The sequence below is a fragment of the Pteropus vampyrus genome, unplaced genomic scaffold, assembly GCF_000151845.1.
Source record: "Pteropus vampyrus isolate Shadow unplaced genomic scaffold, Pvam_2.0 Scaffold194, whole genome shotgun sequence".
Lineage (NCBI taxonomy): Eukaryota > Metazoa > Chordata > Mammalia > Chiroptera > Pteropodidae > Pteropus > Pteropus vampyrus.
The window spans coordinates 801493-811633 of NW_011888975.1; the positions used below are offsets into that span (position 1 = coordinate 801493).

Consider the following 10141-nt stretch of genomic DNA (forward strand, 5'->3'; position numbering starts at 1 on the left):
GCTTTATTTATTTTTACACGGAAGGGACAGGCAGCTTCTCTAGTAGCAGAGGGGGCTCACCCTGGCATGACAGAGTCTAGAGACATTTTTCGTGGTCACAATCGGGAGAGTGCAAGTGACGTCAGGTGGGAAGAGTCCAGGATGGTGCTAAACACCCCAAGATGCACAGGACAGCGCCAACAACAAAGGCGTCTGTGGCGTCCAGGCCGAGAACCCCTGGCATGGCTGGGGGGATGGGGCCCCTCAGCCAGACGGCTTGGGAGCCCGGCAGGTCCAGGGCCTGTGCCTCGTCTGCAGAAGGGACAATGACCTACCTCGCTGCACTGTGGCGAGCACGAAACTGAAATGTGCCTGCACTGCTCGTTCCGAGGGTGCGCCTCACACTCACTAAACGTCAGCTGCCGCTGCTCCCGTTATTACCAGAAACTTAGCTCAGGCCCAAATCCATCAGCGGCCCGATCCACTGAGCTTAGAGAAGAAATACGTGTTTGAGAGCACATATGTCCTCTTTGATTAGGACCAAAGTGGTGATAATGGTGATAACCACAGCGCTTTTCGGTTTATCACTCTTTCAAATACCTCGCCTCGTACGACTTGGGCAACGACTCTGTTGAATGTGTCCCAGTGTCACAGGTGAGGCTCTCCCGGCTCAGGGTTAAATGAGTGGCCCACGTCTGGGGCAAGCCAGCGCTTGGGTCCACGTGCCCTGCCGTCCCTGCTCCGTCACCCTTGTCTGCTAGTCTAAGAGGCCCCTTCTCTTCCTCACCCCCAGAACCCTGAAGAACAAAATAGATGCAAGCACCGTAGTCAGGGCAAAGTGACTCAGGCTTCATGGGTGGGCGGAAGTCACTTCCGCTTTTATGCTACGTGCATAGCAAAGTTGTCTTTCATGGAGCAGACCAATATTTAAATGAGTTGAATTGAATTTTTAATTATTAACTTTCTATATGGGCTAATTTCCTTCTATTTGCAAAATCTCTAATTATACACATTGTATATATTTTGATCGTAAATGTATGAAGGTGAGAATCTAGCTTTGACTATATCGAGTTCCTTTTATTTATCAGTTATTTTGTTTCACAATTAAGTCCCCAAATCTGCTTACAAATGCCGAAATGTATTATTCAATGTACAGTGCTCTATCTCACATGTGGTTGACTGCCCATGGCAATCGTGATGTCTGTGTTAAAATTTCCATGCGTTTTTTTTTTAAAAGACAATCGCAGATGAATCAGCCAGATTTTTACTCGGCCTACATTAAAGTTAATAACACTGGGTTTCAGGGTCATAGTTCAGAGGGCAGATGGATGCTATTCCTTGAAGTCAGTGGTTTTTGGGAATTCCTGTGGTGGCAGAGAAGGCGAGGCTAAGGCGGCACGCTCATGACCTGTGGAGCACACAGCTCACAGCGACCCAGCCACGGCTCCTTCATGTCAAAGCTGCCCCGTCAGATCCTACGAACAGCTGCCAAAATGTCATTCACTTGGACTCAGTTTTCTTTGGTCCCATTTAGTTTGCGCCAGGTGATGACGGAGACGTTTAGACCGCGTATGGGTTTTAAGCGCGGAGGTTACCCCAGGACTCCCCTCTGGGTGAAAATTGCAAAGGTAAATGATGACGTCTTTGCAATTTTCTTTTTCAAGTATGTTTTGTCTGTCGTGCTATGAGAAGGGAACCGCAGAGCACCCCCAGTACCAGCTTTCTCCGTGCGGAACACTCACCTGGGGACACTGGGAGGGGCCCGCGTGGGCCGGGAGGGGACTTGCGGAGGGGCTCCAAATGCGTCGCTGCTGTTGGGGAAAGGAGGCAGCGGGCCTGGCCGGAACGGAACCGGAGGGGCCCCCGAGTGGGGTCCCGGGGAGGGGATGGCGGGCGCGGGCCCTCGGCCGGACGCGGGCCGCGCCAGGGGGGCGCTCAGCGTGGGCCTCCTCTGCGTGGTGGGGCTCGGAGGTGGTGACCTGAGGGAAGAGACAGACAGCGGTCTGCCCAAAGCCCGCTCTCAGAGCGTCGTACAGCTTCCTGACTGCTTTTAAAAAGGTATTATTTTTTTTTACTGAGAAACTCAGATATGGGTTAAGAACGTTAAAAGGGATGACAGGACAGATGGTGAGACGCTTCTGTCCCCACACCTTAACGCTGTGGCGACAGTTTCCCGTGTGTCCTTTACACTACAGTCTGAGACGGTTTCTCTGCACGCACGAATTCGTTTTCGTACATAATCGGGCACCATGTTCTACAAGTTAACTTTCTGTTTTAAAGATTCACATGAACTTGACCGTCTTTTCATTTCAGTCCCTATGCAACCGGCCTGTTCTTTTTGACGGCCGTGTAGCATTCCACAGCAAGGATGTGTCGTGCTTGTTTTTGAAGGGAGTTGGGATCCCCTGACCCCATCTCTCACTCCTGGACCTAAATATCTTTTTTCCTCTGCTTTCGTTAGGTTCATATTTCTTTTTTAGGGGAGCATGCCCAGAGAGTGATGCGGGACCCGCCTGGCAGGCCTTGGGAGACGCGGGCCGTCTTCCTACCTGCGGGAGTGCTGGAGCCAGGAGTCATCCACGGGGGGCGGCGCGGGGGTGAACGTGGTGGCAGTGTTGATGTCACCGATGATCGTGAGGGCTTCTTTAAGGGCTTGGTACATCCGAAGCATCTCATCCCGACGCTGAGCCTGCTCGGCAGATTCCTCCATCAGAGTGTTCTGGTCCTCCGAAGAATATAACTGCGCCAGGAGCTCCGAGTTTATGAAATCTTTAACCTGCCAGGTCACCACAGAAAAGGAAAACGGGAATGAACGAGCGAGTGACGGAACGGTAGAGACTGGTGCAGAGCCTGGGGACGCGGTCCACGGAAGCCCACTCTGGGAAAGGGGCCACGTCGTGCATCCGTTCGCGCTTATCTTCCTCATTCTCTCCCCGTCCGCAGAACCGTGCCGGTAAGCTTCCCCCTTTCGTATGCTGTTGCCACTAAAGGAAGACACAGGTTGGTTGAAAGGAGGGCCGAAGCCTGCTGTCAAGCATTTCCACAGCCTTGTCTGAGGCTGCTCGGCCCATGGATGGCGGACGCCCCAGGAGGCAGGCAGTGGTGTTTTCAACCAGAAACAATGATGTAAAGAAACCCAGGTAATAACACAAGTTACCCATTCCTTGGTATTCCCAGTTCTTCACTGAGCTTTTACCAAAATCTCAGGAGTACTATAAATATCTCAGATTTCGTTTCAAAAGTGGAATTAGCAATAATGAGAGAGTATTTATTAGAACCCCAGATAATTGTACAAGTTGATTTATAAAAAAAGTGATACATTCTCTGCTTTCTAGAAGTTTACGGAAGAACCTGCTACGTAACAGTGATGAGCACTGGCATGGGGTCCATGGTTAATAGCTACATAAAAACAAACTTAAGTATGAACAGTACACACGAGGCGCAGCACCGAGGGAGAGAGAACCAACCACCACATTCCAGCAAATCTAAGACACCGCTGATCTAATACTCGCCACTATTTTATGTGCCACTGAGAAAGAAACCACCACCACCTGAATTATGACAGAATGTCAAGACGCCATTGCGTGTAACACGCTTCTTCGCGTCAGAAATATTAAATGTGAAAAAAGTGGATGTGAGAACCAATGAAATATGGTGCATCCCAAGTGCCTTCAAAAGTTATCTAACTTAATTCTCACCGCATACTTATGAAACGTGTATTATTATCCCAGTTTTACAGATGAAGAAACTGAAGTTCAGAAAGTTTAAGTAATGTGCCCAGTCACGCAGGATTAAGTTGAACTGGAAATCTTCTGATTTGAAGTCTAGTGCTCTTCCCATTACCCTCTGACTCCCTTTGATTGGGTGCTTAAAGGAGACAATTTACGTTTAAGCGTCATTATTTTAGAGCACAACAAGTATACTAATTAACATAAGCCTAGGAAAATAAACTGACTTGGATTTTTCAGTTTCTCTGTTAAATGAAAAAGCTAACACTTATCCAGAGACACTGGATCTTTCTCTAAGAAAGGCCAAAAGCCAGTATATTTAATTGCTACAAATTCAGGTGGGCAATAGGACACCTGTCAGATGATCAAAGTTTCCAGGTTGTAGTTAAATTTATAACTCAGGGATGACAAGAGTCTAAAACACAGAGCTTCATAATTTTTTAAAGGTATCTAACCATGCAAATAACTCTGCTCATCAGAAAATTACCTAAATCACAGCTTTGCTGTGAATTAAATGTTCTCTGCATGTATTTTGTAAGCCAAGAGTGATTCGAGTGCAGAAGTAGTCTCATACACAAGAGGTGTTCGGACAACTGCCTGGTAGAATAGGTTTATGGGTGACGGTTGTGGAAGGTAAATTTGGCCAGGTAACCGGGGGCCAGGTGCGATGGCCTTAAATGCCAAGGAAGTGTCTGATCTTTATCCGCTTGGCAACGGGGAGCCTTGGAAGGCTTTTAAGCAAGTAAAGGAAACAATAAAAGACAGTTTTAGGAAAATTAATCTGGCTGTGAAAAGACTTTGCAAATGGAGATAAAGAAATCTGTTAGAAGCTACTGCAGGTCATTTATGAGATGATAAGGGCTTCATTTAGCAAGGTTACAATTTAGCAAGGGCTTAATTTAGCAAGCTGGAATAAAAGATGAGCACATTTAAATGACAGTATAAACGGAGACCAACTGGCCTTGGTGCTGTATGTATGTGAAGGACAAGGGAGAAAGGAACAGAGGCCTCCGGCATTGGGTTTGGGTGAGTGGGAGAGCAGATAATCACAAGTCAAGAAGGAAAAGTCAGAGTTAGAGGGAAGACAGGAAACTGGGCTTAAAGAATCTTTCATTCCCCTCCTGGAAGACTTACTCACTTCTAAACACACTTGTGGAGACTCACGGGGCGGACAAGTGCACAAATCCCCCAGTTGGGTGTGTGCATGCACTTGGAAGGATGACGCAACTCCGAATTCAAAACCAGACAATTTTCCTGGCAATGGCCATCAGTTGGGTTAAACTCTTTTGAAGCTCTCCATCTTACTGGAGTATCACTTAGAATCTATTAAATGCAATTTAAAAGAAGATCCTTCCAAGAATAGATTTAAAGCAGATCTGAATTAAGAAGCAACTGTCAAACAAACCACGAAATAAAATAATAAGGGCCAGTTTCAGCATTCTGATCAAAGATCTGCCTTGAATCAATTCTTCCACATCAAAATATGACACACTGAGACTTGCCGACTGTCCAAAAGATTCAGCAATGTGCTGAAATCATATAAGTATTATTAGCATGAGAGAAAATGGGAACGCGGCACGGCGGTGACGGGCATCTGCTCTGGCATTGGACATTCTGAAGCTGAGTCCCAGCTCTAACTCTTACTGTTCTTGGGCAAACAGCTCACCCTCCTTGAGTCTCAGGTTCCTTAACAACGATAATGGTAGGAGCTGCCTTGAGAGCTGTTGCGAGGATTAAGTAAAGAATAAGTGTAAACTGCACATGATGACACTTAGTGCTCCGTGGATAGAAGCTATCCTTTGTATAGGATAGAGGGCTAAACCGGCATTGGGGATGTAGAGGCAGAAGAACACCTGGAAAGCTATCACGATAGTGCAGGCATCATGTGACATAGTTTGATACGGAGCAGAAGATGACATTTTATTTTGCACATAAGCAAAATTTTGGAAAGACTCTTCTCCTCCCGCTATCCTGGCGAAGCTATGACTGGACCGAAGGGGGATGGGGGACTTTGAGGAGTTTCCAGACACTTCGGGGACTTTCTGAGCAGTCTGTATGTCAATGGGACAAATATTTAAGTCACGGATTCACCACGACAACTAGAGGCCAAGGAAATCCCTTTTAGGTAATGGCATTTAGAAAACACCTCATGGAACAGAACTTGAATGAATTGTACCTGAATGCAAGATTCGAAATAATATCTATGCTTTTAATAATAACACCTTATAACCTATACACCTTTGTACGGTTTGCAAAAAAATTCTCACACACGAAAGCTCACAGCAGTTCAAACTCTACGGGCTGGATAAACAGGCCTCACTGCACCATGGCGCTCGACTCAGTGTAAAGGAATGTGAAACCGTTAAACACGTTCCACGTTTCTCTCTCACACTTTAACCCTTCTCCAGCCACCTGCCGTAGTGTTTGCTCTTCACCCTTTGTCCTCGTCACTACGCCCAATGTAAAGCCTTCACAAACAGACACTTCTAGAGTTTTCGTACAATTCAGTTACTAAGGAGACCATTTCCTTAAACCTCTGTTTCTGGATAAAACAGTGATAGCTCTCGTGCACAGGGGCACGTATCTAAAGACTTAATCTGGAAGTTTGAATTTGCGCAGTTTTGGAGAGGGGCTCGGTTAGAACGTTGCGATTCTTCGCCATCTCACGGTTCTCTCATTTCTCCTCGAGCCTCCTCTGCACCTCCCAGAGAGTCACGAAGCTTTCCTTCTTGAAAAAGTCACATCCTCTGACTGACAAATGTAACATTGAGCAAAAGCAGTAGGACGCGAGAAAGCACATACTGTTTGATTCCAAAGCTCAAAAATAGGCAGGACGAATCTGTGGTCGAAGGTATCAGGGGTGTCGCCCCTGGGGGAAGTGATGGGACGGGGAGTCTGCGTGGGAAGCTTCTGGGCCCTGGTTGTGATGTTTCTGGAGCAAAAAGCTGAATTCCCGACCCGTGGAAGCAAATCAGTGCTCTGACATTTAAGATGTACTCTCCTCTCACATAATGGACATTTAAAATAACACTCTACTCCACGCACAGTAGGTTTTGAAACTAGGGCACGTGTTACTAGTTTTCCACTGAAGTACCAGTGGCCCAGGACAGAGGCTGTGGGTCTGCCCCCCGGGGCCCAGGAGAGAGGCTGTGTCTGCCCCCAGGGGTCCTGGACGCAGGATGCAGTACACATCCAGGTGTGACGGGCCTCTAAGCTCTAAGTTTCACATTCTCTTTCGTATTATCTGACCTGGTTTGAATACTTAAACGAACTCTCGGTAAATCTCTGAGTCACGAGGGCCCTCTGGGAAGACACCCCATGAATGTGCCATGGGGATAGGCGCCCCCGGGTTCGAAGAGGTTGACTCATCGCTTTCCCAGCCTCGCCACACGCATTATCTTATGCTGAAGTGGACAGGACACTGACTGAATGAGAAGACCTGGGTTTCCATCTTGACTCTGCCCTCCCCAGCTGTGTGATCTCGAGAGAGCCGCTAAACCTCCCCGAGCCTCCGTTTCTTCATATGTAATCTGGGCAAAATAGTGGGTACCCAATGGGTGGGGGTTCTGTGGGCTCACACGCAGAATTACGTGCCACTTGGCCATTCACACCTTTAAAATAAAACTGGATCCACTTTCTCGATTCTCCGATGGAGAACGTCTTTCTGGTGGCACAGCTACAGAGAAGAAGCCATGAAAACGTGCCTGCCATGGGCTGTCACGAGTGCGTTAGCTTTAAAGTCCTGAACAAAACTCTGCTGCTTTGACTCCAGCCTTTGAGAACGACTGCCTGTCATAAACTTGCTATTTCTTTGTGTCGCTGTTACCTGGTATGTTTAAGCAACGGAACAGCTGCTGCATTTCAATAGACAAAGGCTTACAGTATGTCTGAGGCGAGGCATTTATGGCTGGCTTTAAACTCCTTAAACAATTCCATATGGAGACTTGAGTGGCAGAACACTTAATGTAAACTTTCAAAGGAAACTGCCCACCACACTCGGAACCTTATGAAAGTTGGCTGAAACGTGCTCTTTTTTTAGAAGGCGAAGGAGCCATTCTCGTCCCAGAGAAGAAAGGCCACAGCACTGCCCCAGGGAGAGTCCACTGAGAGAGGGCCCCAGTTACGTGCTGGTTGGTTCTGGGGGAACAATGAGCTTTTCGCCCAAAGCCATTTAGAGAAGCGGCAGGGCCAAGAGGACGGAATACAGAAGGAGGAGTCAAAGTGTTTGTTTTCTGGTTGTGATCCGATGATTCTCTCACCTGAAGCTCTCTTCACTTCAAATCAAAGATCAACGTATACGCGGTGTCACGTGCTGGATGCTCACCACGCTTCTGGTCCCTTACTCTCAACGAGGTGCCTCTGGAGTGAGCACAGAGGGCTCGGACGTTCTGGGCGAGAGGGTGCCACGAGAGTGTGAGGCCGTTTAGAAAAAAGACTTCTATTTTTACATACATCTAATTTAAAAAAGATATAACTATATAGTTTTATATATATATAAATAGTAAAATTATACTATAGTAAAATTTTACTCTCTCTCTCTCTCTCTCTCTCTCTCTATATATATATATATATATATAGTAAAAAAGCAGATCAAATAATATTCAAAGAAAAGAGGTCATCCTAGATATTTAAAACTATTTTCTGGTAGAGACAAAAAGTTGAATTTCAAACAAAGATAACCGTCATTTCCTAAGGATCCGGCATTCGATGATGAGTTTTGCTTTTTCCATATTCCTATCGGTCTCTGCTTCCAGGTTTGACCTTGAAGTTTTATTTGAAGTCTTCAATGAGGTCCGCTTTCTCATGGTTCTTCTGTGAGGTCCGTGTCAGGACAACCGGCAGAGCCGCTCCTCCATGGCTAAGCCGCCTTAGGGAGGGGGGCTTAGCCATTCATGAAAGCAGCCAGCACACCAGTGAGGAGGGAGGGCAATGAGCCTGTGTGCGTGTGTGTGCGTGTGCGTGTGCGTGTGCATGTGTGTGCGTGTGTGTGTGTGTTTCTCAAGACGGTGAAAGTGGGATAGGTTTGCAATAGGGTCTTTTTCTTCTTTTTAACTAATTCGTGTCAAGCGACTCCTCGCAGCTACAGACAGGAAGTGCCATTTCCTGTGCTGATGGTTTAATGCACTGCAGAGCAAAGCCGCGTTTGAACTGATGGCAGCGCTAATGACTCCCAGTAAAACAGTGAAAAGATAAATGATACTTAATCAGGAAAATGTTTAAATAAGCAAGGGCCTGGCTACGCCACGGCCAAACAACCTGAACTCATTTAAGTCAAGTGAAGAGGGTAATTTTAAAAATACACAGACTGTTTGTTTAGTACTTTATATTTTTCAAAATGGCATATAGTCACATTCATTATGTTCTCCGACAATTCTGTGAGGCAGCTCAGGGTTCGTAATCTGGTTTCAGAAGTGACTTCGACTCAGAGGAACCAAATGATTCGTTTCAGGTCACACAGCAGGCCATTGACCAAACTTAAGAATACAGTTCAGGTTCCAAATTCCCAATATATTGCTTACCTGCTGCTGATACTTCAAAGCATCCTACTAAACTTGTTTGAACACTCGAAATGTGTATCAAGATAGAGGTGGTTAAAAACAAGATTGTTCGCATGAGTGCCTGGGCTTCTTAAATTCATACACAATGCATAGATCATGCATAACAAATGGGTTTCCATATTTAGAAATAGGATTTTGGAAAAGAATCTTGAAATATGGATAAGGCTCTTGTAGGTCTTCAACAGGCAGCCATGTTAGTCTCTTACAATTGTATTCTTCTTAGGACTTCCATATATATGCTATCTTCTGGAATAAGCCCCCCAGCCAAGTACTTTTTATTACTAATATTTCACAAATGCAAAGAAGGTTAGAATCCAGGTTGCTCTCAAATTCTGATGTGGGGTTCTTTTCGGTACTTTGCCATTAAATTTGTTACAAACAAATGCTCAGAATACATTATTGGTTTACGTAAAAACATGTCCTCAGAAGATAAGTAGGGATAAAAATAGTGTCTCCCTTTTCAAGAGTAAGAAGAGCCGCTATAAAACACCCCATCGCAGCCTATCTTATGTGAAAGGTAGTTTCTCAAATAACTTGAGATCTCACTTGTACTTTAACAAAGCTGCTACCGAAAGAACCAAACCGGACCACGTCATTTCAATGTCGTATCCTGACTAGCACAAAGTTAACCATGAAAAGAGAGAGACTCTATACGCTATAGATCGACTGACGGCTATCCCGCAGGACACTTTGAGATCTGCGTCATCCTCACCTTAAAAAAGGAAGGTTGGACTGACTTTGCATCCGAGGGGAGAGGACGCGAAGCCCTTTTTGGCATTCCATAATTTTTAGAAGGTGAAAATGATCACATGAACATATTGTATGTGTGTATTTTTGTGTGTGTGTGTGTATATATTTTAGGTGTGCGTATGCGTA

The 10141-nt window shown here is 45.9% G+C and overlaps 1 protein-coding gene across 2 annotated transcripts in view; it reads right to left on the minus strand.

The window, feature by feature from the left end:
* Positions 1 to 10141, minus strand: part of DNM3 (dynamin 3) — a 412790-nt gene that overhangs the window by 24417 nt on the left and 378232 nt on the right. For both annotated transcript variants that reach the window (XM_011371704.2, XM_011371705.2), the window contains exons 19-20: positions 2529 to 2755; positions 1722 to 1958 (exon numbers count right to left, since the gene is read on the minus strand). In XM_011371704.2, coding sequence (XP_011370006.1) covers positions 1722 to 1958; positions 2529 to 2755 — 464 coding nt within the window. The remainder of the gene's footprint in view (positions 1 to 1721; positions 1959 to 2528; positions 2756 to 10141) is intronic.